This window comes from Octodon degus, unplaced genomic scaffold, assembly GCF_000260255.1.
Source record: "Octodon degus isolate 3935 unplaced genomic scaffold, OctDeg1.0 scaffold00070, whole genome shotgun sequence".
Taxonomy (NCBI): domain Eukaryota; kingdom Metazoa; phylum Chordata; class Mammalia; order Rodentia; family Octodontidae; genus Octodon; species Octodon degus.
In genome coordinates, this window is record NW_004524646.1 from 2904243 (window position 1) to 2927569 (window position 23327).

The 23327-nt window shown below is 40.3% G+C and overlaps 1 protein-coding gene across 1 annotated transcript in view; it reads right to left on the reverse strand.

The window, feature by feature from the left end:
* Positions 1–14170: 14170 nt before the first annotated feature.
* Positions 14171–23327, reverse strand: part of Rps6ka5 (ribosomal protein S6 kinase A5) — a 198081-nt gene continuing 188924 nt past the window's right edge. Inside the window, exons 14-17 of the mRNA XM_004635134.2 lie at positions 21323–21514; positions 17055–17214; positions 15611–15774; positions 14171–14720 (exon numbers count right to left, since the gene is read on the reverse strand). Coding sequence (XP_004635191.1) covers positions 14481–14720; positions 15611–15774; positions 17055–17214; positions 21323–21514 — 756 coding nt within the window. The 3' untranslated portion in view covers positions 14171–14480. The remainder of the gene's footprint in view (positions 14721–15610; positions 15775–17054; positions 17215–21322; positions 21515–23327) is intronic.

Genomic DNA, 23327 nt, shown 5'->3' on the forward strand with positions numbered 1-23327 from the left:
AATATATATATAAACTCAAATACTTCAAGCTGGCCTTGAACTCACTATATAGCCCAGGTTAGCCTCAAACTTTCAGCAATCCTCCTGCCTCAGGCTTTCAAGAGCTGGGTTGACAAGCATTGAGGCACTATGACCAGCTTCTAATTAGAGATTTTAAAAATTCAAGTTTTTTTTTTTAATTCAAGTTTTTAGTGAAACGTATTTATCATTAAGAAAAGTTTTTGAAATTTTGTAGCTGAGCAGAGTTGGATTATTCTGACATTAAAAAAGCTATCACAACCGTCCAGATAGCTCGGCAGACTAAAGTGTCTGCTTAGGCAGGGCATACAGCCAGGATTTGATTCCTGGAGTGCCGTGCTGGCCCTGCCCCTGGGGTGCACTGAGACCTGAGACTGGGACTGGGCGTGGTGGCGCATGCCTGTAATCCCAGCACTTGGGAGGCTGAAAAAAGGAGGATCACTACAAGTCTGATCTGTGTAGTGAGAACCTGTACACCCTTTACTAAATACATTTAAAAAGAAAAAAAAAAAAAAGAAAGAAAGAGAAAGAAAGAAAGAAAGAAGAAAGAAGAAAGAAGAAAGAAGAAAGAAGAAAGAAGAAAGAAGAAAGAAGAAGAAAGAAAAAGCTATCACAAGAGTCAGAAGTAAAACATCTGGAAAATTTTGACAGAAGACTTTAATACCTAACAGCTATATCAGAATTACTCAGTAAAATATATACTGACTTGCTATAAATGCATCTTTACTTTCTCTGCCCATTCTTTCTTTAAGAAAAAAAAAATACAACTAGATTAGTGATACCACAAAATACTTATCCAAGGTCCTAACTTTAGATGCACTATATTCTAAGTATAGAAATTTTCAAGAAAATTATGAAATTTTTTTCAAAACATTCGTCACTCAAAATTTATAAAAAGTACTTTATTTAAAAATTATAACATAATATGTATTTTTCACATTAAGATTTTATGTGAAACAATTTTCAATTTTAAACAGTTCTATTTATATTTGCTATGAAAATCTTTTGAAGCTTTTAAAACTTAATTTTCTTCAGTACAGTGAGGAACAAATGCAAACTTTCATGTGATATCTCAATGAGTAAAGAGAAAGATTTATAAGCTGAGGTCATGTGTTGATAAAATTTTGGCCATCTAATGAGTGCAAATTATCCAGGACAAAGGTATTTTAAATATACATTGGTGTTAAGAGGGATAATACAGTCTCTTAGTTTAGTAAAATGGCAAAATCACCTTAGCATTAATTTGATGGCATTTCAAGGATATTTTGCTTGATTAAAAGACAATTGCTGCAAATGCCTTTGTTAGATAACATTTCAACTGACAATTAGGCCTCTTCTGAGAGAATGTTGATCTATGCAGGATAAGAGAGATTTTAGAAAAGCATTCATGGGGACATAGCTCAGCAGCACATGCGCTTACCGGGCAAGCACAAGGTCCTGAGTTTGATTCCTGAGTATCAAAGTTAGGGATTAACCTTTAGAGTCATAAATGGATGAGGTTCACATTAAAACATAGTATTTCTATATCTATCCACACATTTCACAGCACCAGGAAAAATATGATCCAAAGGTGGCCCCTCCTCTGTTTGGCTGGGCCTCTGGAGCTACCTGCAAGAGACCATTTACTCTGTACCCCAAGACTTCATTTCTCCTTCTAAAAGGTTTCCCAACTATTCTTAAAATAGGGTTGCTGCCAAAGAAAGGAGGGCTGGGATGGTGTTCTCTGAACAGCAAGGTGTTAGAAGTGACGTTCTCAAAATAACTACATCTTTTTTAGCTGGTAGCTCTTTTTGTGCATTTTAAAAAATGAAATTCAAATAACATAAAACTTCAGTTGATTTCTGGCAGTGGCGTATACCTGTAGCCCCAGCTACTTGGAAGGCTGCGGCAGGAGGACCACGTGAGCCCAGGACTTGAGGTCCTTCTGGGCAGCACAGCCAGCCTTTGTAAAACAAAAATCAGTTTAAACCAATCATTTGTAAGTTGTTAGTACATTTCTGTTGCACAGCTATTACCACTGTCTAAATCCAGAACATTCTCAGCCGTTACTTTTCCTTCCCCCTCCCAGCAGCTGTGGAAGCCAGGAGTCTTTCTCTACAGAATGCCTCGCCTGACATTTCATGTAAGTAGGATTTTACAGTATATGACCTTTTGCGTCTGTGTCTCTTTCAAGGCAGGGTCTCACTATATAGTCCAGGCTGGCTCTGAGCTCACTGTGCAGCCCAGACTGGTCTGGAACTCATGGAGACCCATCTGCTCAGCCTCCTGAGAGCTGGAGCCACAGCTTGTCCAGTGTATCTGTTGGCTGTTCAGCCTTCCCAGAGGACTTCTGTAATGCCAGGAGTGCCCAGCAAAGGCGCTCAGGCTGTTGCTTTGCTCCCCGAGTACACCTGGCATCATGCAGCTATCACACAATGACATGCTTGTTCTCTGCTTCTGCGGGACAGGACAATGGACTGCAAGTGGACAAACTGTCACCTCTGGGATCTGGAATAGAAAAACCTAGTCTACGTGATGGAGTTTTGAAATAGGAGAGACTGTCAGAGAGTAGGCTCTGAGCAGCCAAGTATGCTCACGTTATATTTTTCTCTTGGTAACACTGACATTTAGCTATTTTGGAAGACTGAGAACACTAAAGCTGTTTCTTAGTATCTCAAAGTATTTAATAAGTGCTTAGCTGCCTGGGAAATGTTCTCAAAAACTGAAACTTCTAAAATGTGAAGCTACATTTTGGCTGATTCCTTGTCAGCTCTCCCGCTGACACTCATAAAAGGACTTGATTTCAGTGGTAAGTGGATCCTCCACAAATCAGTTCCTAAAGTTTTAACTCCTGTGAGAATTGGCCAACAATCGTGCCACACAGTGTCTTTCATCTGCTACTCTGAAAGGGGCCTGGTGCCCTCTCCTACATTGTGACAGCCAAGAGCCACTGTGGAGACATGGGTGAAGGGACTGAAAATGGTGGCTGCAGAGCTCAGTGCTCGGCTGCTCTCAGGAACCGCAGCGCGAGCTGAGGAGCGGGCGCTGCGGAGGGCACTGCGCCTGGACCCCTGCAGCTGGGAGAGCTGCTCGGGTCTGAGCCACTCTTCGTTCTGAGGATAGAGAGGTGGGACTTCAAGACCATTAACATGACGGTGCCCTCTAAATACACTGGATTTTCAGTGCAGAAACCAGAGAGGCCATGTGCTAGGAGTAAGACCAAAATATAGAAACATGCGAGAATCTGCAGTCAACCTCAACAGGCTTACGGCGTGCTGTCCCTACTTTGCCTGCAGGCCAGGAGAAAACCTCACCATCGCAGATGGAAGATCTTGAATCTTTTTTTTATTATTATTCTTTTACTTGTCAGTTTTTTTGGTACAGGGTCTTACTACACAGCTCAGACGCATGATGATCCTCCTGTCTCAACCTTCCCAGCGCTGGGATTACAGGGGTGCACCACCACACCCGATGTTCCAGGGCTGGCATAGCAGTACAGCATGCAGTACCAGAGATCGAACCTGGGTCCTTGCACTTACAAGGCAGGCGCTCAAACTGCTGAGCTATCACCTAAGCCCTAGATCTCGGATTTTTAATATCACATGTGGTATCTGACCGGACTTAAGAGGCAGGAGAGGACTGAAAGTCAAAAGAAAATACAGAAATAGAAAAAATAATTGGTACCAATTCTCATGAAAAGAATTTTAAAAATCACTTTGATTCATACACTCAAGAATATGGGGTAAGGGCCGGCAAGATAGCTCAGTGGATTAAGTGCCTGATTAGGCAAATGTAGGGGTTTGATCCCCCATGTCACAGGCCCCGCCCTTGGGTGCATTGAGCCTGAGACCCAGTCTAGGTATGGCGGCACACACCTGTAATCCAGCACTGAAGAGTCTGAGCAACACAGTGAGATCCTGTGTTGCTCAGACTCAGGATCAATTAAAAATTTTTTAAAAAATATGGGGTAAAAGACCACTGAGTAGAGTCTTGAGCTTTCCAAAAATTGGTAAACCCTTTACAATGAAAATACTATATGCAAAATTAAATTTAAAATTCATTAGGCCCAGTAGAACAGAGAGCAAGTGAATTAAAAACTAGGTTTATCAATAAAATTTTTTGAAGATTGAAGTCAAGGGAGAAATAAAGATAGAAAACAAGGCAAGGTTGGAAGCTAATATGGAACCCACTGGAAAACTTAGGGAAAATCTTGAGGAAGAGAACTGACTGGAAAAAATAGTTAAAAAACTGGTTAAGGATGTCTGAGAAGAAAGGGCATCAACCACAGATTCAACAAGTTTATTATCCTTAGGAAAAATGAAACCACAAATAGATACTCAGAGTAAAAACATAAAAGAAAATCTTAAAAGCAGTCAGAAAATAATGCTATCTTTTAAGAAAAGCAAGACTCAAGGCCGACTTCTCTCCAGACCTTAAGGAATGGAATGAGATCTTGAAAGTGATGAACCTAGAATTTCATGTTCGGTGAACATATCCTTCAGTGATACAGGCAAGATTGAACTGTACATTTTAAATAGGCAAATCATGTGATATGATTTTATCCTAATAAAGGTGCTATAAAAAATAAAGGCAGAAGAAGTAAGACTTCAAAAACTAAAATCTAAGAGAATCCACTGGCAGCAAATCCAGTAATAAAGTATATACAGTCATACACCACATGACATTTCGGTCAACACCTGACCACAAATGTGACAGCGGTGCCCTATGATTATGTTGAATATTGCCATCACGACATCTGTGCACTTGCTTATTAATGCATTTCTCAGGACATGCCGTCATTTTATATTATTTTATTTTTAGGGAAGGGTCTATAGGGTGTTCAAGGTCTCACTACTAGATTGGGCTCATAGTGATCCACCTGTTTACAGCATCCCAAGAGCTGGGATTACAGGCATGTGCCACCACACCTAGTCTCAACTGCTGTCTCAGCCTGTCCTGAGGGCGGGGCTGGCATGGACTGAACCACCAGCACTTTAATCCACTGAGCTATTTGGCTGGCCCTTATGCCAAGTCATTTTAATACAACAAATGGGGGCTGGGTAGGTAGCTTGGTGGTCTAAGCTCCTGCCTGGAAAGCGCAAGGACCAGAGTTTGATCCTGGGTACTGCATGTGGTGCCAGCCACTGAAACCAGGCGTGGTGGCATGTGCTTGTAATCCCAGCGCTAGGGAGCCTGAGACAAGAGGATCACTATGAGTCCAAGCTGCATAACAAGACCCTGCACCAAATAAATACATCTTTAAAGCAATAAATGATTGTACTAATTAGAACACTTTATGCAGGAAAAACACCTGCCAGATAGAAGAAAAATAGACTGATATGTATAGGAATGGAAAATATCAGGAAGCGTTAATATGTGGGTAAAGAAAACTGAATATAGACTTTTAAAAACAGATAATACAGGGATGGGGAGATAGCTCAGTAGAATATGTGCTACCTGGCAAGCGCAAGGGCCTGAGTTCAATCCCTGGTTCCGCAAAAATAAATAAAATAAATAAAAATAGAGAATATTTAATTTACTCAAACAAAGTAAGAGATTTGGCACAGTGGTGCACATCTGTAAAGCCAGCATTTGGGAGGCTGAGGCAGGAGGATCACTTCATGTTCCAGGTAAGCCTGAACTACAAAGTGAGTTTAAGGCAGCCTAGACTAAGTAGGGAGACCATGTCTGAAAAACGAGGGGCAGAGAATATAGGAACAAAGAGGACATAAGACAAACGGGGGAAAATTATGATGTGGAAGACTTAAAACCAGTAATAAATAACACAGTAACACTAATGGATTAGACACCCACCATTACAGGCAACTTTCCCACAAAGAAAACTTCTTCACATGGCTTTGATGGTGAACTGTTTTAAACATTTAAGGAAAGAATAACATTGGGCAAAACTATTCTAGTCTACTAAAAGGAAGAGACATTCCCATCTTGTTTTATGAAGTCAAAATAATCCTGCTACACAATTTGACAGAGATATAAAGGAAAGGAAAATTACAAGTCTGTCCTGCACAGACTCAAAAATCCTAGGCAAAATTAGCCAACTGACAAAACGTGGGAAAAAAAAGAGAGAAAAAAATATCATAAGCCAATGGTCAGTGTATTTAAAAATGTGCCTTGATTTGGATAATTGTTTTATATATTTTTTGGCCTGTTGTTAGTCTGGCTGCTAAGCTGTGTTTATAATTAACTTGACAAAGAGTTATAAAATGAATAAATTTTTTTAAATAAAATAAATTTTAAAAAAACGGAGGGTAAAAGGAAAAAATGAATTGATATGTGTTATGTATGTGTATGAATTCCTCTTAATGAGTGTAATCTTAGGTACTATAAACATGTACTAATAAAAATTTTTTATAAAGAAAAAAATTAGCCAACTGAATGGATTTTTTTCCTTTTTTTTGGCTGGCTTAGGATGCCTTCAGGGCAGGTCTGGTAAGGCTTGAGGATCTGGGGATCGAACCACAGAATCCTGATTGCTTTGTTTAAGCAGTCACTTAAACAACTGAGCTAATGGGTTGGCCCCCAGCCAACTGAATGAATGTATTTATTTATTCACTTACTTAGTTTTATGTATCTGGTACAGGGTCTCCACAGGGTTTCACCATACAGATCAGACTCATACTGACTCTTCTGTTTTCAGCCTCCCAAGTTCTGGGATTACAGGTGCGTGCCACCATGCCCAGTCTCAGTTGCCCTCCCAGCGTACCCCAGGGGTGGGGGGGGCACAGTACGCCGGGGATCAAACCCTGGTCACTAAAGCAGGCGCCAGTCCTTCAACTGAATTTATTGATAAATTAAAAGAATACACTGGGGAAAGTAGTGCTTACTCCAGAGATAAAAAAATTTGAAATCAGTATCATCTATCACTATAAGAAAATAAAACATAAAAACTCTATAATCATCTGAACAGAGGTAGAAAAAACATTTAACACTGTCAGAAGCTGGTGTGCTGGCACATACCTATAATCCCTGCCTGGGGAGGCTGAGGCAGGAGGATCATGGAGAGTTCAAGGCCAGCTGGGCTACACAGTGACTTTGAGGCCAGAATGAACTATATAGTGAGACCCTATTTCAAAAAGCCAATCACCCAACCAACCAACCAAAGAAACAAAAATAATCCCAGAATACTGGGGAGTAAATGATTTAAAATGTTTTTAAAAGTTAGGTACCACATGCAGCACCTGAACCACATGCAGCACCAGCCCCACCACTGGGCATGCTGAGCTGACTGCCAAGACTGGGTGTGGTGGCGCACACCTGTAATCCCAGTGCTGGGAAGGCTGAAAACAGAAGAATCACTGAGTCCAAGCTGTGTAGTAAGACCGTGTTAACAAATACACAGATGAAAAAAAATAAAGATAGGTTCTCTCTATGTAATCAAGCTTGCCTTGAACCAGAGATCCTTTTGCCTCAGCTTCCTGAATTCTGGGATTACAGGTGTGTGCCATGACACTCAGCTAAAAAAAAATCATAATCTGGTAAGTGATATCTATAAAAATTTACAGAAATCCAGGCACAGTTGTGTATGCCTATAGTCTCAGCTACGAGGGAGGCTGATAAAGGAGGATTACAAATTTGAGGCCAGACTGAGCAGTCTATTTAAGAAAAAAATTTTTTTTTAAATTTAGTACAGGGTCTCACTACGCAGATCGGACTCATAGTGATCCTCCTGTTTTCAGTGTCCCAAGCACTAGAATTATAGGTACACCACCACACCCAGTCTATGTGTGTGTGTATACTCTTTTTTTTTTTTTGAGACAGGGTCTCACTATGCAGTTCAGGCTGCTTTGAGCTTACTTGGTAGCCCAGGATGGTCTCGAACTCACATTGATCCTCCTGCTTCAGCCTCCTGAGTGCTGAGATTACTGACATGTGCCACCACACCCAGCTTCATGCCCAGTCTCAATCACTGTCTCAATCGCTGTCTCAGCGCACCCTTGGGGTGGCACGGCACGATATGTCAGGGATCAGACCCTGGCCACTGCGGTCTGCCTAAGCAGGTGCTACAGTCTGCTGAGCTGTCTGGCCAGCCTCAATTTTTAATTTTCTATGTAGCTTTTAGTAAAAAAGTTCTTATCTTTATGGTACAGCTCTGGAGGAATCGTTCATATAGATTACTACAGCTTAGATTACTTTAAAAAGTTTCAACTTCACACTTAAGGATAAATACCATTTTGGTCAGAAATACCCCAGCTGTATATTTAAATGGCACTCTTAAAAAAATTCTTCTTTGTGTGCATTGTGCTTTCCTCTTCTTTGTAGAAATTCATGCCATAAAGCTGTTAGAGATATTTTTCAAAGCTTTTGTAGTTAATGCATTAAGTTTTTATGTGATGCGGCATCTTTCCATTTGTTCTTATTCATGGAAAGTCTGAGCATTGTTGCAGTCAGTCACCCTCCTTCCCTATGTGGAATTTCAGCAAGCAGGCCTGCTGCATGGGAGCTAAAATCGACTGCTTTGCTTAGCTCTGAGTGATCAGGTGCTGACCAAAGCCAAAGGTCTCTCATGGGGATTGCTGTTACATCCCATCCCTTTTACGCCACCAGCTTCTTATACAGTTGAAAGAAACTGAAGTTAAACATGCCAATGGCTTCAACCTTACTGGATTCTAAAACAAAGCAAATATGAGAAAAGAGGATCTTCCAACCCATTGCAAACAGAAATGTGGGAAAATAAAGCCACACTGTACTACTCGCGCGACGGCTTCCTTCTCTAAGTCACCACACAGCACTGTGTATTTTTGATTTCCGTCTTCATCTTCCTCCTGTGTTTTTCTGGTACTGGGATTAAATCCAGGGCCTTTATGCGGAGTTACACTCTTAATCTTTTTTTTTTTAATTTTGAGATAGGGTCTTGCTAAATTGTCTGGGTTGGGCTAGAATTTGTGATCTTCCTGCCTCAGCTTCCTAGAGTGCTGGGGTTAGAGGTATGCACCACCATGTTTAGCTTCTTCTTTTTAAAATGTAGTTGAAAACATAAATGAAAAGATAAAAGCTACTAGGAAGAGACAAGCATCCCACTGAGTTTTTAAAGTAAAGAGACAAATTTTGCAAGACCACACAAATTAAAAGTGTTATACCACAGAAAACAACACAATGCTAAGTACTGTCCCAGATCCCTGGGTTCTGAAGACCAGTTGTATTACGTACACATTTTATTTCTTTGAAGTTTTCAGTGCTTTACAATGGACCAAGCAGCACTTAATGTGCTTCCACCTCTCCCAGCAGACAGATGCCAGGAAAACTAAGACTGAGGAATAACTACCAAGAATCCTGTGCTCTACTGTAACATCTCCTAAACACAAAATATCGCATTTTCCACGCGGTGAGAGGTAAGGAAGATAAGGAAATGGCCGGAAACGAAGGGCACCTTGCGGCGCTTGCTGCGCTGACCTGAAGGGGCCCAGGCAGGCACTGGGAGCCGCTTCGGATTCTTGCTCCTTTTCAGCCCGACTGTAGGACAACAGCGAAGTGTGGCCCTGCTGACTTTCTAAATGCACAGGATGGGACTGGCAACAGCTCTGAGGAGGGCCAGAAGCAGCTGGACCAACTGCTGACCTGCAAAGTGATGGCTGAGCACACAAAGGGGCTCAGAAGAAACACAGTGTCCCAGAGCTTGAGAGTAAGCAATGGTGAAGATGAGGTCTGAAATGAGATCGATCACATATTTTTAAGAAGATGCTATAGAATAAGAGCTTGCCTGGTGAGCGCAAGGGCCTGAGTTCAATCCCTGGTTCTAAATTAAAAAAACAAAAAAAAAGAAGCTCCCTCTTGGAGTATACACTGCTCCCTGCCCCCAAAGTAAGGCTTAAATACTACTTTTAAAGAAAGCATTTTTTTCTAGAAAGTCGTAGTTTGGAATGAAGTTACTTAAGATAGCAAATAAAACTTTTATGTTACTGTAGCTGCTATTTTCTTTGAGCAGATTATACTTAATATATTTGATACATACTTCCTGTCAGTCTTATAAATTTTATGACTCACATTTTCGTTCTGATTCCATTCACTTTTAGACCTGATCTTTTTATACAATGAAGTAGTATCTAACCATACAGAAGGACAAACTTGACTTTGATAGGTAAGTGGCTACCTTACCTACCGAACTCACAGGTGAAAACACTGGGTCATCCAACTCCCTTGTGTCAGGAACTGAGAGAAAAAAGGTCCAAAATGCACAACAGAATCTTGTAAAATAGGAAAAAAATTATTGAAAATAAATGAGGAACTACGATGGGGGAAGGGAAGGGAAGGGAAGGGAAAGGGAAAGGGAAAAGGAATAAAGGGAAAAGGAAAGAAAAAAACAAAATACAAGATAGTTATACTACTAGTTTCTCTTAGTTCACTGAAAAGAAAGGTTTGCGCCAATATTCTTGGGAGAATTTTTTATACCCATATCTTTTACTGATTATTTACTTTAAAGATAACAATACTCATTATATTAATTATTGTTATTCTATTATGTTGTTATGAAATTTTGTTTTACATTTTTCCATAAAAAATTAAAAATAAAGATCAGAAACTGCACTGTTAATGGGGAAGACATTTGAGGGGGACAAACATAATTTTATGATAGTGCATTATGTTACAGTAACTCACCTACAAGACAATTGTTTCAATATTATATACGTGGTACATTAGAATTTATTTTTTATTTATTTATTTATTTTTATTTTTTTAATTTTTTTTAGGTACATTAGAATTTAACTATTTACTTAGATTTTAAAGAATGTTGGAAGTGTTATTACATGACCACTCAAATCGAGCTTTTGGGTATTCGTACTGGTTCCTGGAGCAACACCAGAGTAATCTAAGGTCTAAGGCATATATAGAATAAACAATTCAGAAATGTTTGACACTGTATGGTACCCTGTTCTCAATAAATATGACAGTAACAGGTGTTTCAAACAGAGGCAAGGTGAACAAACTGGACAAGAAACTATAATTTTATGAAGTGTCTGAGTATATTCTTAAGGAATACCCTTATTTAAAAAACAAACCAGTCACTGTTATCCTAGTAGGATTCTTTAAAATAACTTATCTTATATTTCAAGAGTTAAGTGTGTTTAAAAGAATTAACATTCTTATAGAAGCAACCAACAGTGATAAAAAAAAAAATTAAAAGGCAGCCTTTCATAGGTAAATGAATCTGTGACTCCAAGACAACCATGCTGAAATTAACCCCAACACTGTTGTTCTGTCCCAGTAGAGCAGTGGTTTCTTATTTTATTTTATTCATTTATTTTTGGTACTGGGGATCAAACTCAGGACCTTGCACTTGACAGGCAGGTATTTATGCTGCTGAGCTATCTCTCTGGTTTCTTTTCTTTTTTTTTTTTTTTGTATTTAGGAGAGGGATTACAGGGTTTACAAGTCTCACTACATAGATGGGATTCTAGTGATCCGCCTGTGTTCAGCCTCCCAAAAGCTGGGATTAGAGGTGCGTGTCACCACGGCCAGTCTCAATCACCACCTCAGGGTGCCCTGGGGGCAGAGCCAGCACAGCACACCAGGGATTGAACCCCTGCTGCTTCTGTCTGTTGCTCAACAGGCACTGTAGTCTGTTGAGCTATCTGGCTGGTGCTTCTCCCTAGTTTCTTATTTAATACAAATAATAGAGGACTATGAATTGGGAACTTCTCCTTCCTTCCTTCCTCCCTCCCTTTTCTCCTTTTTTTTGATACAGGGTCTCGCTACCCAGTTCAGACTCATAGTGATCCTCCTGTCTCAGCCTCCCCAACACTGGGATTATAGGTGTGCACCACCATGCCCGGCTTTGGGGCTGGCATGGAATCCCGGGCGCCCGCAAGGCATGTGGTACCAGGGATTGAAACCCGGCCCTTGAGCTTGCCAGGCAGGTGCTTACTGCGCCCAGCTATCTCCCCATCCCTGAGAACTACTTTCTTAATTACCTTCCTTTTCCCATTCTCTTACCTCTCAATATATCAGGTATGTATAGTATATGACTCGGGGCTCATGATGGCGTAAAGTACACCCCACACAGTGAAACAGGGGAGAAGGGAAGGGGTGATTTAGTGTTAGCCTCCAAATTAGTATCATAAAAAGTATTTAATGTACACATATTTTTTCTTACATTTATTTTATTCTTAATATCAAGAGTCCTAACATTTAGTATTTTATAGGAAGTATTTGTTATCACTCAGTTTTCATGTAATCAGATGAAAGCGCTGTGACTTTCAAGGTGCAGTGCCCTGTGTGCTAGCGGAACATAGCACCGAAGGCTGTTTGTGGGCGTGCGGGGGCCAGTGGGGCCGGTGCAGCTGCCAGGACACTGCAAGGCTGGGCGTCCTCTCAGGCCTCTTCAAAGCCTACCAGAGACAACTCAGGCTGGCGCACGAGAGGCTGAGAGCTTTATCCTTTCTTCTTCCTCTCACCCTGCCTGCCTTTGCCCATTTCAATGTCCTCCAGGAGAAGATGGAGAAAAAGAAATGACAGTCAACCCATCAACTTTCCATACCCAGGGAGCCAGTCATACTAAGCCGTCCTTGGGGTACAGTGAATTGGAACCATTTTTGTGGATTATTTTCTGTTGGCAACAAAGTCCCTTCAGTTTATACTTTATAACTCATTTTCTGCCATGATACATAGTTAAAAAGTGACTTGGATATAACCCCAATATATCCAGTGTAAAAATAAATGGACATTTTCTTACAAATTTGTATACAATGACATCAGTTTTTATGAATTAGCTACAGTTAAGGCATAATTCCCACAAAATCGTCCATCCTTACTAGGAATGATTGAAATTTCAGAGTACAAAATCATTCATTGATTAAAAGATAATTATGTAGTCACTTGTCAGAGAAAGATATAAAAAATGATTCTTAATACCACTGTGAACAAAAATGTGAACATAATACAATTTTTAAAAAATATTTTAATAGTTGCCATTTTTGCCTGTGCTATTAATATATACATTGATTTAGTAATAAATATAATTTCATTACATAGAGTGCAATATTTTTAGTATTCATAACTGGTTGAAATTAATGCTGCTATTATCTCAAGAAAGGGATAAATAAATATCATGCCCAAATTCCAAACTAATGCTCAAGAGGTTATTATTAACAAAAACTATAAAATAAACTTGCTGGGCATTATCTTTTTAAGCATGATTTCTGTAAACGTAACAAGATCACTTTTCTCAGTCCTGATATTTCACATAATGGCTTGAAAAGAAAGCACAACATACAAGTCCTAACATTTCTTTTTTTGCATAGGGAACGAATTATAATTAATATAATTATTTTAAAATGCGGCAATCTTTTAATGAAATGTCTTCATGGCATAGCACTTGTTTTCTGTATGAATTCAGAACGTCGGAGCAATAAAAGTGCTCTGCATAAGTTTATAAAATATGCTTTCTGGATTCAAAGTTTAACAGAAAAATTTCAAAACAGGTCAAAGGTATGACTGTAAAATCCTATGTACATATAAGTGACTACAGGAGGAAATGCCTCGCTGTGGTCCAACACAGTGTACAAATATGAAGCACAGTGCTGGGTATAATTTCCCTTTAGTTTTTCCTCATATTGGTGTAAAGTGACTAAGGACTCCTACAACATGCCCCATCCTACTTGCTGCATACACAGCAGAAGAGGGAAGTGAGGGCAAATTTTAAGTAGAGAATGGGGAAAACGGCAAAAATACAGTACATATGCGTAAACAGTGCACTTTACAAGACAGACTATTTTATTCAGATCCTTTTATAAAGTGCAGTATTACCTAACACACATAGACATGTACCTTAATCCTCTGAAATAGCCATTAGACCAACTGCCAGAAAGAGCAGTGCAAAATTAAAAACACACAGCCTTGCATGCATCGCAGGTGAATCCCAGACACAGGGCGTGGGACTGAAGTTCTTCTATTTTTGTTTTATCTTTTAGAAAAAGATTAATAAGCACATTATCATCATATGTAACAATAAAATAAAAACAATAAGTTAAAACTCTCAAGAAATAAGTATATATCACACATAAAGTTCATTACAGCATCTTTTCTGGAAACAGAACTTTTTCTCAGATAAATCACTACCCAAAGGGTGTGAATCTCTTCAGAGCCCACCTGGTCCAACAGACAGCAAGGGCTCGGCAAGTCCTGCTGCCAGACACCTGCAAGACCTGTGGCTCAGGCATGGGCAATCTGATCAGTCCCTACCTACTCTAACCAAAACTATTTGTTCTTTCAAGAATGGTCCCGGTGTCCTCATGGCAGGTCACTAAAAATACCCCGTGTTCTATTCACAGTAACATTCTCTATCCAGTGCTTTTGGATGAGGATAACCAACAGGTTTTCCTGAAAAAATCATTAAGAGGCAGATTCCAATGAGACCAAGGAGACACTTTTTTGTTGTTTTTAAAGCACAGAACATCACCTCAGGCACATGCTGAGGCAAACAAAGGTGCGATGGCTCACTGCTGACATCCCTCCCCCTCCTCTGCCACTCAGTCTGAGAACTGGAAGAGGGTCTCTGGGTTGGTGCTGTCCGCGGGGTTGCTGGCTGGCAGCGCCTTGGTGGGCGTGGTTTTCCCATGCGAATGGGAGGAGGACGAGTGGGAGCTCTCACTGGAGCTGCTGCGAGTCTCCGTGCTGGTGCTGGTCTTTTTCATTTTCCTTCTCTTGGCCAAGGGGGCCTTATCGACATTTTGAAGGCAAAACCCCTCTCTCTTGTATTTGTTAAAGGCCTAGTGGGGGAAAGAGGGAAGCCCTGAGAAGACAGAATGTTCCACTTTCTTGCCATTTATGACTCACACCAGAAGAAAATTTTCCATAGGCAACCACAGATTCCAGTTGTTCTGAGAACAACTTCCTGGCAGGGGAGAGCAGCTCATGGGAAAAGATTTCTGAGGGCTGTGCGTGTGCCTCTAACCACCTGGGCCACACAGGAGTCCGTGTGTGCTCACCCGTGTGTTACTGGGGACTGAACCTCAGGCAGGTGATTTACCACCCAGCCTCACCTCCAGCTCTTGAGCATCTGTTAAAGACATCGGCCCCACATCCCAGGAAGGAACGCCGACTGGAAATTCCTGAAGAACCAGCACGCTCACCATTATTTGACGGGCTGTGTTGCTAAGATTTACATTTCCCACCACAAAGTCCCCACACAAGCAGACTCAGGCCTCCCCAGAGCACAGCGCCCTGACCTTTCTTTGCCTCTGGTATAGGCAGGCCCGCACTGACTCTACCACCTGGCATGACAGGGCACTGAGGAGAACTGCGTCCTCCCAGGTAAATCCTGAGTTACTTTTTCCACTTCCCATATTTTCATCTATTACTTTTTAAAGTTCAGTGCTGAGCTGAGAAACACTACTCCTTTTCCTTTCTCAAGATAATCCCCTCAGCAATAATTTTATTTTTCCCTCACTCATCTACTCCTTAGACCAATGATCTTCTTGCATTTGCTTGGCACAAAGGTGCACAATGTACAGTTAGTAATGTACAGTCTCAGCCCAAGAGCTCATACAACTTTACTTTAAATGTATTAATGGAGAGGCGGTCTGAGGCTCGCAAATAAGCACATTGGAGGGGCCCCCTTTCCAACCACCTTCCCAGGCATGAGCAGTGCAGGCCTTACGTGGAAGGTTGCTTTCACACAGGTCTGCACAGCAGCTCCTGACGATCCCAGAATGTCGGGAGTCATGAGAGGATTCGAGGACAGCTGGCTGCCATCTTGAAGCCATTCATTGTACCTCAAGCTAGACATTTTAAGCCTTTTATTTGGATCAACTGTAAGAAGTCCTGTGGGAATAAATAAGTTATTTTAGGATTTGCCATTTCAAACAGTTTAAAAACCGACCTCAGACCTCAATTTCAATCATGTTCACACTGAATGATGGTTTCAGTAAGGGTTCAACCTCCTACCAAGGTAACTGCACATTTCATACACATGTAGTCTGCTAATGGACACTGAGTGCTCATAATAAGGTCACAACCACCTATGTCTAGAAGGCTTTTTTCTACCTGGCTTTTCAATCAGGAGAAAATCACCATCCAAAACAGACTCCTACTGCTGACTTACTAAGCCCCAAGTGAACAGACAGCACCCAGCTCCTCTTTGTTCACCAACCACCTTCCACAAGTCAGGAGTGGAGTGAAGCAGTTGGGTCGTGGAGGCAGAGACTCACAGAGGAACAAGCAGGAAACACAAAGATGAACTCCCAGCTGGTCTAACACGAGGGGACAAGTGCAGTGTGTGGGAGCAGGCCGCGATAGGGGCTAACCTAGGGAGCTGGAAGTCCTCCCAATGGGAAGAGGGACAGACAATGAGGAGCTCCATGGTGAGAAGAGCAAGTGTAGGGAGAGGAAGGAATCCGAACACTGGCACCTGGGAGGAGTGCAAGCATTCCACAATGGCCAGGGTGACAAGGAAGGAGAGGTAGGCTTGCATTCTGAATGCTAGGAAAAGGAGTCTCACCTGAAGCTAGCAGAAATCCTCCAAAAGATTCTTACCCGAAAAGAGTTATGGTCACATTTGTCACTCTGGTCATAGGTGATGGACAGGTAAAGTCAGAGGAAGTGAGACATGTTGGAAGGATGCTGCAGGACTTTAGCCAGAGCAATGATGGCAAGATTAAAGGAAAGGGCCTGTGGATGGGAATGGGTGGTTAGTGAACCTGCAGAGCTACAGGACAGGCTATGGAAAGAGGGGACAGCGCTGGTGGCCACATGACGCCAAGGTGCTTCACTCTGTGACCTTGTTTCTGGGCAGTGCTGCCATCTAAGAGGAGACAGGAGGAGGAACATGATTAGGAAAAAGCAGGGTGGAAAAGTATGGGTTTGTTTTGGATGTGAGGCCTAAGAGACTAATGGAAGCCAAGCTCCAGTTTACACTGGAAATGTGGATAAGACTAGTGTGGAGAGTTCTGACAGAAAAACAAGGCCAAAGATAGAAGCCTGAGAAGCCTGTAAGGATACAGGTGGACTCCCTGAGTAATTTATGAACACACATGTGTGATGGGTATGATTCTACTTAAGGCAGGACGCATGGCACACGATACCAAAGTGCATAACATTCTTACCTTGGATCAAATCCTTAGCCTCTTGGGACACATTCTTCCAGGCTTCCCCTTCAAAGGAGAAATCCCCCTTTTTAATTTTCTTCATGATTTCCACTGCGCTAGTGCACGTCAAGCTTCTGTTGTGAGACTGGAATGGAACCTGCCCTGACAACATTGTGTACTAGCATGGAAAAAAGTAAAACAGAATGACTGCCAGGATCACTGTCCACGCCACTCAGTAAGCCTACTACTAACTCAACCAGCATGATATGCCAACTATTACGACCAGTATTGCTGGGTTTAAATTATGTGATTCTATTGTTGCAGTAATAAATACACTTTAAGACTCATAAATAAAGTAGTATGGCTTTTTGTGATACCAAAATTGAAAGCCATTTTAATAATTACATTAGTTCCCTCTTACCAAAGGAGTAAGATGTTACAATTTTAGTTAATTATGCAGCAATCAGCTTTTGTTGAGAGTAATTTTCTGAGCCAAGCATGGCGGTACACGCTTGTAATCTCAGCACTCTGGGAGGCTGAGGCAAGAGGACTGCAAATTCTAGACCAGCTTTCTGGGGATGTAGCTCTGTGTGAAGGATCTGGGTTCAATCTCTGTAGCAGGGGAAAAAAGAGAACAATTTTCTATCTAGAAATCATCTGCAAATGGTGTAACAAAAACCAGGGGATATACTTATGTGTGTATAAATGCAGACACATCTATATGTCTGTCTCTATATAGGTATTTTATATGCCTATGAGGGGAGAACACATGTATACAAGAGAAAATTAGAAAAATAAACGTAGCAGAGTATTAGATGTTTGCAATATTATTCTATATTTTCTAGCTTTTAATTTTCCAAATAAAATTTTGAGAACAGAATGAAAAACTAAGGTCTTGGAATTAAGTGCCACCTCACAGGTATGTTACAGACCCTATTTTACATTTTCTAAAATCTGTGCATTAAGTGTTGAACTTTTGTATTTTCTCCTGAATTTGTATCTGGAATCTCTCCCCTTCCACGTGACTACAGTTAGAGCTAGGGCCTTTATGGAGGTAATTAAGGCTAAATGAAGTTCTATGGTAGGGTTTTGCTCCAACAGGATGACGGCCTTAAAACAGTGCACACTGGGAGTGCTCTGTGTGAGCACACAGGAGGCAAGTGGCCGGCTGTAACTCAGGGCAAGGGTGCACTCCAAAAACCAGTGTTGCTGGCAGTCTGACTTTGGTCAGTTCAGCCTCCCAGAACTGCAGGAAAAGAAAATGCTGCATTCAAGCCGTTCAGTGTGTGATATTTCATAGCAGAAGCACAAGCAATTTAATATGCTGTGTAAGCAGTATTTAAATGAAGTTCTGTACATTTTAGACAGGAACTGTACATGGATGGCATATACTGCTGTAATCAAAGTCACAGGTCACATAGGACATATATATGTCTTTTCCCAGAGTACTGATTTTATTGGATGAGGGTAATATATTTTCTTTTTTTTTGTGGTGGAACCGGGGATTGAACTCAGGCCCTTGCGTTGCCAGGGAAGCACTTATTCCACTAAGCCATCTCCCCAGCCCGAGGGTAATATATTTTCATGTTAAAATATTCATGTTCAAATTTATTAGATGCAAAATGCAAAGAGGCCATACATTTCAAAGGCAAATCAGGAAACTCCAAATAAATTCTGGCTTGCCGTGGGACAGTTCAGACTCCGTCTGTGTATGTCTACACAGATGCACGCACTTTGCAATGCATTCTGTTTTTATGATAGCTTCATGCAGGTGCTAAGTCTGCTCATTTTCTTCTGTAACTATCTGATCATGTATCTAAAAGGCAAGAGTTTTACAAACCAAAACCATAACCCAATATCATACCTAAAAAACCAGCATTAATTCCTGTCATTTAATAGCTAATCAATGTTTAAATTTTCCTCACTGTATAGTTTTATACATTTTACATTTATGGCAATTAAATCTTTATGAATGATTTATAATAAGAATTTAATAAATAAATTTAAATTACAAATTACTTGAATCAGAATTCAAGGAAAATATAAACATTGTTTCTTAGGGTCTTGATATATAGGTTCCCATATTCTTTTCTCACAATTTATTTGGTTAAGAAATTGTGGTTTGTCTTCAGGAGCTGCCCACAGTCCACCTGGACGTGGTAATGTATTCCGTGGTACTACCAATCTAGTTCATGCCCTAGATTTCTTAAAACTCTTGATGATCAGATCTAGAGGGAGCAATGCTTCTATCCACGCAGGTATAAACAGTTATTTCTGCAGAAATGACATTCAGAGGTTCCAAGACACCTTTCTGTACATCTAAGACCCTTAAAACTTTCAAGAGTTTGATGATTATAATTCGCCTAGATGTAACATGTGTTCTTTTGTTACAGAAAAGAAAACTGATACTGAAACTGAAAGGCTCTTTATATTTTGGGAAACATTGTTACTAATAAAAATGTCATCAAGTTAAGCCCCTATAACTCTTTTTGTTTTTGTTTTTGTTTTTGTTTTTGGCAGAATTGGGGATTGAACTCAGGCCCTTGCGCTTGCCAGGCAAGCACTTATTCTACTGAGCCATCTTCCCAGCACAGCCCCTATAACTCTTGAATCTACAGAATATTTGTTTACTTTTACTAAGAATAATCTTATTCATAAATTACTTTAGTTTGAAAATAATAAATGATGATTTAAAACTGCTCAGATGAAAGTCACATAAAGCTTAAAAATAAAGACGCAGCATTCTGTAGGAGCAAGCGACTAGCCAATGAGGGGAAATACACTGACACCAAAATAAATCCCAGATGGAGTACAGATCGAAGGATAAAAATAAAATGGGGTAATTCTAGAGGAAAATTTGCGAGAATATTTTTATAATATTGGGTTAAGGGTAGGTGTGGAGTGGCAATCTAACATCAAAGCCATACACCGTAAAGGAAGAGCCTGACATACGAATACACGGAAAAACAAACACAAGACAAAGCAAAAGCTCTAGCTAAACCTCTCTAAAAATAAAACCGAAATCTCCTATTATTATAAACAAAGTTTCCAAACCAAGGATAGGCCAGAAAAACATTTTCAATATTGATGTTAGATGAAGGATTAAAATCCTTGATAGAGGTTTACAATTTAGTAAGAAAAGTCTCCTCATAGGAAAATGGGCAAAGCTCACAAAGAGCAATTCAGGAAAAGCACAGACATCCAGGTGCATGAAGAGATAGTCAAACTGAATATTTATCAAAGAAATGCATGTAAATTATAAGAATAATGGGTTTAACTTAAGATAAAAATTGACGGCATCCAATGTACTTGCATACAGTTGGAATGTAACCCAGTAAATCTTTCTAGAAGGTAATCTGGGTATTATGCTGAGATAAAACTGTGTGTACTCTTCTCCTGAGAATTTATCCCAATGAAATAATGAGACAAATGCAAATATGCATATAAATATTAATTACTGTAGTTTATAATCAGTGAAAAATAGAAAAATGCTAACTGTTTATTAGTAAAGAAATGGTCAAATATATTTTGGAGACCCAAACTACATGTATAATAAAGTCCCATGACTAAAAACTCCACATTTACATACATGCACCACACAACGTGTAGGAGGGCATAAAGCTCAGATGCGTAGGAAGGAGAGGCTAGTGAAGAAGAAGCCTGAGAAGCACATTTGAATGGTAGAATCACAAGTGCTCTTCACTGTGCTCCTTATGCCTTGCTGCACCGTCTGAAAATTTCCCCTAAGAACATGCATTACAAATTAGGAGGATGTAAAGTTACTTTGAGGTAAAAATATGCTGAGATTTTTCTACCTTATGTTCAGTATTTGATCAAAGCAGCCAAGCAAATTTTTGGAAAGCACACTCACCATGATAACTATGAATTGCCATAAATGTTTCTGGTTTTATCTATTAAATCATTAATTTATCCTAATTATATTTTCAGGCCAAAAATTCATAGAAGTTACCATGTTTTTGTATTAACATCTAATTCTGCTATTTTTACATTAAATCCAATGCAGTGTGTTATGAAGACATTACTACTTCTTTTTAACCACTTACATTCATGTAAGTCACAGGCAACTTCAGTATTTCAAAATAACCAAATTAAGTTTTAAGAAATGGAAATACTCTTTGGTAAGGCCTTTAATTGGTCATATAGAAACCAATTTGTCATTTTCTCTCCATAAATTTAAGAAGAAATGGGGGCACAGATACACTAAGTACGGAATATATGGAGGACATAAAGCACGAGACAGGCATAGACTATTAAGATGAACTCACCAAGATGACGCCCAAGCTCCACAGGTCACAAGACTCATCGTAGCCATTATGATTCAATAGCTCTGGGGCTGCGTAATGAAGAGTAAAGCACGGGGTCTTCAGAGGTTGATTGTCAGGGGGCTTGAGGCGTGCAAACCCAAAATCAATTACTTTAATTTCCAAATTGTCATTTTCATCAGTGAATAATAAATTCTGTAAGATACCAATTCTTCAGTTAGTTTCTCATTAGATATCAAGGGATCTGCTGCTCCCATTTATCGAATAGTTTCTCAGTATATATTATTGATAAAGTCCCTGAGACACAACAATGTTAAAATCAGGCCTAGCAATAATCCTACAATGGTTCCCCAGTGCTCAACGGCAGTAAGAGATTCATGCCTTTCATTTTAAATGAAAAGCTAGACAAGATTAAGTTTACAGAGGAAGGCCTGCTGAAAGCCAAATGTGGCTGACCACTAGGCTTTTTGCCCAGTTAACCAAACAGTGAATACAAAGGCAAAGTTCTTGAAGGAAATCAGACATACTACTCCAGTGAACACAAAAATAACAAAGACCCCTCTTGCTGACATGAAGGAAGTCTGAGTGGCCTGGTTTGAAGATTAAGTCAGCTACAACCTTCCTTCAAGCCAAAGTCTAAAGAGGAGCAAGGCCTCAACTCTTCAATTCTATGAAGACTGAAGAGATAAGGAAGCTGCAGAAGGAAAACAGAAGTGGCAGAGGTTGGTTCATGAGGATTAAAGAAAGAGACTATTTCCACAACATAGAAGTTCAAGGTGAAACAGCAGGTTCTGATGTAGAAACCACAGCCCGGCAGCGAGAAGATCCAGCTGAGATCACTGATGGCAGTGGCTTTGCCAAGCAGACTTTCAGTGGAAATAGAACAACCTTCAATTTCAAAGTCAAAGCTTTAAAGGGCAGGCTGACTCTCTTGTGAGGAGCTAAAGTAACTGATGACTTCAAGGGAGGCTAGGTCTCATTTAGCATTCTATAAATCCTAGGGCCCTGAAAAATTATACAAAATCTACTCTGCTTGTGCTCTAAAAAAAGAACAACAAAGCTGGATTACCAACATACCTATTTACAGCATGGCTTGCTGAATATTTTAAGCCTACTGTTGAGACCAAATGCTCAGGCAAAAAGATTCAGTATCTCCACTCATTGACAATGCACTGGGCCACTCAAGAGCCCAAGTGGAGATGCATAACATTAATGTTGTCATCTGCCCACTTGCACAGTATGCATTCCACAGCACATGGATTAAGAAGTAATTCTGGTTTTCAAGTCTGTGTGTGTGTGTGTGTGTGTGTGTGTGTGTGCACGGGCATTTTGCAATGCCAGGAATGAAACCAGGGCCTCACACACAGTAGCAAGTGACTAACCTCTGAGCTATATCTCCAGTCACACTGGATATTTATTTATTTGTATTTTAGGACAGGGTCTACAGGGTCTCACTGAGTAGATCAGACTCATAGTGATTCTCCTATTTATAGCTTCCCAAGTGCTGGGATTATAGGCATGCACCACCATGCCCAGTCTCAATCACCCCAGGGGCAGGGCTGGCACAGCAGACCCGGGGATCTAACTCCAGGGACTTTGAGTCTGCCTAAGCAGGCACTTTAGTCCCTGAGTTATTTGGCCAGCCCTTCAAGTTGAATTTCTTATTTATTTATTTATTTATTTATTGCAGAACCGGGGATTGAACTCAGGCCCTTGTGCTTGCCAGGCAAGCGCTAAATTGGACTTTTTAAGGAAGAAACTTTGTAAGCCCACTGCTGTCATGGAGAGTGATATCTCTGCTGGATCTAGGCAAAATAACCTGAAAACCTGGAAAGGATTTGCTACTCTACATGCAACTTAAGAACATTTAAGGGCTGGGGAGATAGCTCAGTAGAATAAGTGCTTGCCTGGCTAATACAAAGGCCTGATTTCAATCCCTGGTTCTGGAAAAAAGAAAGAAAGAAAGAAAGAAAGAAAGAAAGAAAGAAAGAAAGAAAGAAAGAAAGAA